This window comes from Sardina pilchardus, chromosome 15 (genome assembly GCF_963854185.1).
Source record: "Sardina pilchardus chromosome 15, fSarPil1.1, whole genome shotgun sequence".
Taxonomy (NCBI): Eukaryota; Metazoa; Chordata; class Actinopteri; order Clupeiformes; family Clupeidae; genus Sardina; species Sardina pilchardus.
The window spans coordinates 1,640,928-1,648,643 of record NC_085008.1 but is presented as its reverse complement, the minus strand read 5'-3'; the positions used below and the strand labels follow the sequence as shown (position 1 = coordinate 1,648,643).

Here is a 7,716-nt window from a genome sequence, read left to right as displayed (position 1 = left end):
GGAGAGAGGAAAGCAGTCCAAGATCAGGATACGATTATGGAAGAACACATCTGGAGAGAGGAAAGAAGTCCTTGCCTGGGCCAGCCGAACTTTAGCCCCACCTACAACATTTTCCGGTGGGAAGTTCGGGCTGGCCTTTCTCCGTTGAGGCACTGCTATGCTCTGTACAGGTCTCTCCAGACCAATCAAATTGTCAGGGCGGGCTTTACACGATGATGGACAGATGAGAAACAGTTGAGAACTGTTGTTAAAAGGCATGTGCTGTAGCAAACGTCACTGATGGACCCTGTTGATCTTACTGATGAGTGGAATGGTGTGTCATTACTGGTTACATGGTGGACCCTGTTGATCTTACTGATGAGTGGAATGGTGTGTCATTACTGGTAACATGGTGGACCCTGTTGATCTTACTGATGAGTGGAATGGTGTGTCATTACTGTTACACTGGTGGACCCTGTTGATCTTACTGATGAGTGGAATGGTGTTTCCAGTGACGGGCAGCAGCTCGTTCATGAGGAGCAGGAAGACGGTGTAGCCCAGAATGAGGGTCATCTTGAAGGCTGACCGGTCCATACTTTGTGGGGGCAGAATGAAGCTGAACAGGTCCAGAGTGATGAGGAAGCAGCTGGGGATGATCAGATTCACCACGTACATAGTAGGCTGCCGTCTGAGGGCAATCTGGAAACAAACAAAACAAACAAACAAAACAAATGTGCTTGTATTTATTTCAGAAACTGTATTTAACAAAACTAAATATTGAATGCATGTTTTATTAAACAATGGGCTCACAAAGTAGGTGATCTGATCGCGTGAGCTCTCGTCAAAGTTGACTAATGTGTGCTTGTTTTATTAAACAATGGGCTCACAAAGTAGGTGATCTGATCGCGTGAGCTCTCGTCAAAGTTGACTAATGTGTTCTTGTTTTATTAAACAATGGGCTCACAAAGTAGGTGATCTGATCGCGTGAGCTCTCGTCAAAGTTGACTAATGTGTGCTTGTAGGCCGTCATGCCCATGAACTCCCACTCGCCCTCTGTGGCCATCACAGCTCTGGACTGGTTCACCATCTCCTCCACCTGCTTGTCATACGACAGCTGGATCTCATCAGCTACAAGCACACAAGCACAATGGATAACAATAAATAATTTTTCACACTGCAAAAACTGCTTATCTTACAAAACCTTACCGAGTGTTATTATATCAAGATAAAAAAAAATGTAGTTAGTATTGTTTTCAGTATAAAGAGACTTACCTATACCCATAAAGATACTTGTAAAATCATTTGACTTAGTATAAGAAAAGTTTGACTGAGACAGCTCACCCTGAAAACGAGCCAAATTGTCTGCCAGTGCACTGAGTAAGTTTGTCTTGCTCCTTAAAAGAAGTCAGTCTTCTTAAATGAAGCCAACGTGATCTTTTGAGAGAGCGCTAAGCAAGTCTCTTCAATCTAAGAACGATTCCAAATAGATACAGTATTTCGATCTTGATAGAGGATTAATAACACGTGGTTAGGATTTATTTTTTGCAGTGCACTGAATATAATTTGATTTTTTTTTTTTTTAAAAAAAAGCAAAATATTTTTGCATATCTCTTGTCCACAGGTGTATTGAAGTCAAAGACTGCCGCAAATTGTTTCACTTACAAATATAAATATTCGGTCCTTCGACTTTCATCTTGTCATCATCAGGTCATCGCAGAGGTCAATGGACTGAAACATTTATTTATATTTACATTTGCAAGTGAGGGAGTCTTTGAGTTCCAGTGAATGTCATTGTAAAATAACTCTGTTTCTGGCCGATAGCTACAAAATACTGGTCTTCTCACTATGGTGTATCCAGGAGTTGAAGGTGTAGGAGCAGTTCTGTGTGTCGAAGGGGAACTTGAAGATGTCCAGATTGCAAGAACTGATGACCTCCACTGGCAAAGCATCCTGCACCTCCCCAGTGGACCTCACAGTCACATAGTAAGTCTGCGGGGCGTTGTTCTCATCCACACTGAGCAGAAGGAGTCAGTGCTCATGTTAGCATAACGTTGCGGAGTCGGTGCTTGTGTTCATTAAAAGTAAACTGCTATTTTAAATCGTTTTGGGATGTAAATATTCAAACATTTTCCTGATGCCTTAAAGCAACACTTAAGCACTTTTCTTCTGTCTCACACACGCTATTTGTTTATCCAGTAAATAACAGACAAGGTAGAATATGTTGCATGATTTTATGAAAGTAGCCTATGATGTATTGCAACATCGAAGCAAGTCAAATTTGTAGTTTTTGATGTCTTATTTAATCAAAATACAGATACACTATACCCCACCTCGTAAAGTTACATAGTGTGGTTATAGCCGATAGAGGGCCGTGAAGTGAAAGCAGAAGTGCCCTTCACCCTGTTACAAGTTGATGAACCGCTGAAATGTTTTTGGAAACATTACTTTAAAGTACGAAAAACTCTTTAGTGTTGCTTTAAAGTGTCCAGTGTATAACCTTGTTGAAGATAGCTGGCTGTTTTAACCTTCTAGCTCAATACTGGACCAATTCCCTCTGGAATACTGGAAATGTAAACCCAAAAACGATCTAAAAATAGGGTCTAGGTCTCCTATAATCCATTCTTTACAGCATTCAGGCACTCAATACCTTACCATCTGATCTGAATGCATTGCAGTATTTCCATGTGCAGTAAACTGCTCCATTAGGCTACAACATGTCTAACTTCCTCACGGCTAATATGATAACAGGCCTTAAAAACATAGTTGTTTGAAAGTGTTTTACAGTGTGAGAGCTGAATGCATAATTCTGTAGTCTCTCAGTGATGCTGACGTGCATCTTACCTATACAAAGTCTATGCCTAAACTATTGTCAATGTTATTTTTATTATTTTTTTTTAAATCTATAATGTTTAATTCATATAAATAGCAGCAAATAAACTCACAATTCATCAATGACGATATCGGGCACCCAGAACTTCGACCTTGGTAGGGTGATGAAGGAGTTCCCACACTCGACTGGGTCCCAACTCAAAAACTCTATTTTCCATTTCTGTGCCATAACAGGAGAATTCAGCCTTTAACACACAGGACACACTCAACCAGATAAAACAACTGCCATGATGTTTGTTGCCATCGTGCCCTCCGACTCTACAACTCTCATGATGTTTGTTGCCATGGCAGCCGACTCTGAGAGTTTCATAGGCAGTCAGAGTCAAATATCATGAGCGTCCAGAGAACAGACCATAACATAATATGTAGAAAACATGAACAAAAAATACACAAATCACACGATTACATTTTGCATCCACTTCAACATGTCTGCATTCGTTTTTATTAATCTTGTATTGAGACTTCAATGGTAATACCAAATTGGTAAATGACAATATTAGAAAGACAAATGAAAATAGTAATAATACCAAACGGACTAAGTGGTTCATACTGATGTTTATTCGTGGACATACTTTAGTATTTTGGTTGAACATGCACGCACCATAACAAACCAGATTAGAGTTGTCAGCATCTGTGCCTTTTCATCCTGAAAACACACACACATGCACAAACAAGTGTTAAACACCATTGGCTAACACTGTGACATTCTTATGTCATAAGCATCCCACAGATGTCTCCAGGGTTCATGAGGAGGTGAGAAAATCAGAAACTTGATTTCCAAAGAAAAAAGGTTTTCTAAAGTGGTAACAACGCAGCTGATGACTCACCACTCCCAGAATGCCGTAGAGGGTGAATGATATGCTGACATTAGTGATGGTGCTCAGGTTGTTGACGGGCCGTATGGCCGCCAGCTTGAATATGCTTGAGTTGAAGGCAATAAACAGGGACTCGGTGGTTGGCTCAGAGCAGTTTAACGTCACCCCAGACTCCAGAAACAGAGCTGTGAGATTTGAGATACAGATAACTGAGTTTGATATGGAAGCATTTGCATGTAGGCTGTGAGGAGCTTACACGTCTTATGCCTTACCTTGAAGAACTATGCCATAGACCACGGCTTTGATAGGCATAGTTGTCCATTGCTTTTTGTCCTGTGATACATAATTTAAACAAATATGCAACATTGTGGATTACATTATTCATTTCTCATATGGTGAATGTACACTGTAAATTAAGTATATGTACCTGATCCAACATTGCGATGGGAAAGTATCTTACCTCTTTGCTGTGTAAATGCAATGCAGCCATCATTGGACCTGCATTCAGCATGGTGGACACAGAGACACTGTGTTATGAGAAAGTCGTTGGTTTGAGAATAAATACTTAGAGTGTTTTTGCATAGACAAATCAGTGCTCATTTGTCATGGTTTCGGAAAGGACTCTGACATGTTGTCCATCACATTAGCCAAATGAGCCTTCGATTTGGAGACAGTATTGTATCTCGTGGTGCAGCAGGCCTATCTAACAGAAGAGAGAACAGAGTAACAGCCCTGTGTATCCATATCACTCAACGTTCCTGTTGTGTTTATAAAATGGAAGAGAGTATAGAATACAGCCCTGCGTATCAATATCCCATAATGCTCCTGTCGTGTTTATAAAATGGAAGAGAGTATAGAATACAGCCCTGTGGAAGAGAGTACACCCCGGTTCAATATCACTCAACCCTCCTGTTGTGTTAGTTTCATGTTTATTCGTTTTGTGTACCCAGTCAAAAATGACTTCAGCATTACAGTTTATTATAAATCCATTGTCAAACATATTTTATCAACTAACAGGCTGGGTAAATCCTGCCTGATCTGCCGGCAATTTGGATTTTAGGCTAAAGTGCAGACTCCCTAGCCTGGAAAACCAGCGGCAACTGCTGGACGGCAAAATGTTTTGCCTGCATTTGGGTCTGGCCACGGACCACTGTACATTTTGAAAACACTGCCCTGATTCTGGCAGATGGCAACTAAACCAATCACAACGCAGAGATGTGTTTTGAATCAACGCGGGCGGGGCAGAGGGCTCTGGGGCGGGGTTTTGAGGGAGCGTTGGCCTATAGGCACAGACACGGTTTGAAAGACAACGGGTTGTGCTCATCAACAATGTTCCGTTGTATCCATTCATCGGAGCCAGACTAAATTAGACATCCAATCCATTTAGGCTGGTTTATCAGGCTACAGACTCCCCAGACTAATGTTCAATCTTAAAAGATTGAGCTCAGTATGGTGATAGCATCAACTAATGTTTTGACAGACCTTTGCCTCAACTTAAAGGGACCTAAAGGTCAGCGATTGTATACAATTCAAGTCCATAAACCTTTTTTTTGTCATATTCAGCAATCATTTCATCACAATCGCTAGCTGTCCATTCTGTGAGTAGCCTACGCTGAAAAAAAAGCCTACAGTAGGCAGCCTATAGACTTTCAGAAATGGAAAAAAGATAGTGGGGGCCCGTTTGGTCGTGAAATATAATGTACATTGTTTTGGACAAAAGCATCTGGTAATGAATGGAAATATACACATGAACATACATATTTATATTCTGCGCAGGTTATTTTTTTACCTCTGCCAAGGAGGTATATGTTTTCATCGGGGACCGGCGTTTATCTGTCTGTCTGTCTGTCTGTCTGTCTCTTTGTCTGTCTGTTTGTTAGCAAGATAACTCAAAGAGTAATTGATGGATTTCGATGAAACTTTCAGGGAAGGTCGGATATGACCCAAGGAAGAGGGAGTGATCCGTAATTCCGTCGGGATTCCGGAGGCATTTATATATTTAGCTTAGTGGTGTAATGGCATGGTATGGCCACGTGGTGGCGATCTGAATAGTTTAGGTTCAAATGTATGACAACCTAGGAAGAACAATACAGGCGGAGATCTGCGCTCTCTGAGTGCTTTTCATTATCAGAAGTTTTTAACTTCCATTTTCCATTTATGCAGGCTGCCTCATTGGCCTGAGCTCATCTAAGTTAGCGTGGGGCCATAGAAGCAAAGAGGGGGGGAGTGTGTTGGTGTGTGAACATGACCATACAAGCACACATGACCATACACAAGCACATATGACCATACAAGCACACATGACCATAACATGACCATACAAGCACACATGACCATAAGCACACATGACCATACACAAGCACACATCTGATCAATAAGTATGTGCCTGGACTTCCTCCATCATTGTTTTGATTTAATATGCAATGATATGACAATATAATAAACAAATACAGAATATTAAACAGTATTTCATATGTCAAGGACAGGTTGTCAAATCCACAGAACATTGCTTATTGTGAGTGTGAAATTGCCTTTAATTTATTGAAGCAACAACAATATACTCTTTTTCATTGCATAATCAGTGAATTTTAATCAACGTACGCCATGTACAAAATATTGTGCTTCTGCAACTCTGATCTACGTAACACAATCATCCTACTAAACACATTATAATATACCAACAGATACAGATATATAATGAGATTAAAAAGCACTCGTTCTCACATCATCACACTATATGCTGTTAAAAATAGCATTGTAGAATTACGATAGATCGAGAGATAGATTGATTATTATACTGTAGATACATCGAGAGATAGATAGATTCTTATAGACCCCTTCACAACGGATAAACATTCGGAGTGGCGTGACGTCAGTGGCGGCAGAAAAGTTAGACGGCTATTGAAAAGCACTTGTAATGCGGCTAAAATTAGTCCGTAATTAACCTTTGATGAAATGGCTAACGATATAAAACAGTATGTACATACACTCAGTGTATGGGATTGGGAGGATTATTTGAAAAAAAACTTTGAAAAAACGTACGTTATCAGGTGGGATCATTCTGACAGATCCCCATTCTAAGTGAATGGAAAGAAGACGTAGCAAGATTGCCCTCCGTTGAATGGCCAGATATTTATAATTACGTTATTGAAAAACCGAGCGTATACAGTAAGGAGAAGTGGCGGGTGTATAGATCATTGGATATATAACTATGTCCCAAATGGTCATGTCTAAGATTTACAATACAATGACATATCGGATGAGTTTAGCGTTGTCGCTGATGGCAGTTGATGGTTGTTTTGCCGCCAGCGAACGTAGTGACGTAGGCTCAGCAGGGGTCTATACTGCAGATACTGTAGAGATAGATTGATTATTATACTGTAGATACATCGAGTGATAGATTATTATACTGTAGATATATCGAGAGATAGATAGATTCTTATACTGTAGATACATCAATAGACAGATATTTTATTCATCTTCAGGGATTCTTTCAGGATGGTGCTGGAATGTAGGGTCCAGAGGGAGGACAACTTGCCCAACAAGCTCCTGCCCATGTACTTCCCATGCACTTCCCATATACCTCCCATGTACTTCCCATGCACTTCCCATGTACTTCCCATGTACTTCCCATGCACTTCCCATGTACTTCCCATGTACTTCTCATATACTTCCCATGTACTTCTCGTGCCTGAACCACAGTTATCATATGGCATGTGGGAACCTGGAGCTGACTTACTGTATCAATGTTTGCCTGGTCTTGCCCATGGTGTTACATCTGCATATTCATGAGTTTCATCAGGTCCCTTTCCACAGGTGTATAAAAACATGCACCTAGATTATGAATGTTAACTGCATGCTGCTTGATTAACCCACCTGTGAAAAAGGGACCTGATGAAACCCATGAATTGATTTTGCATCAAATTAACTTTAGTGAGATGAATTAAAACTTTAATCATTTATACCACTCAAATCATGCCCATCACATTATTCCCCCCAGACACCCCCCCCCCCCCTGTGGTGAGTGGTGCTT

General features: G+C 40.6%; 1 protein-coding gene across 1 annotated transcript; it reads right to left on the bottom strand.

Moving 5' to 3' along the window:
* Window positions 1–579: 579 nt before the first annotated feature.
* On the bottom strand, window positions 580–3,995 carry LOC134102335 (5-hydroxytryptamine receptor 3C-like; the record flags this gene model as incomplete). The annotated part of the gene is made up of 6 exons (XM_062556414.1): window positions 3,956–3,995; window positions 3,696–3,868; window positions 2,922–3,028; window positions 1,824–1,993; window positions 944–1,107; window positions 580–678 (listed from the first exon to the last, which is right to left on the bottom strand). Coding segments are annotated over exons 1-6 (753 nt in total), but the record flags the coding sequence as incomplete, so codon positions are not given.
* Window positions 3,996–7,716: the final 3,721 nt, after the last annotated feature.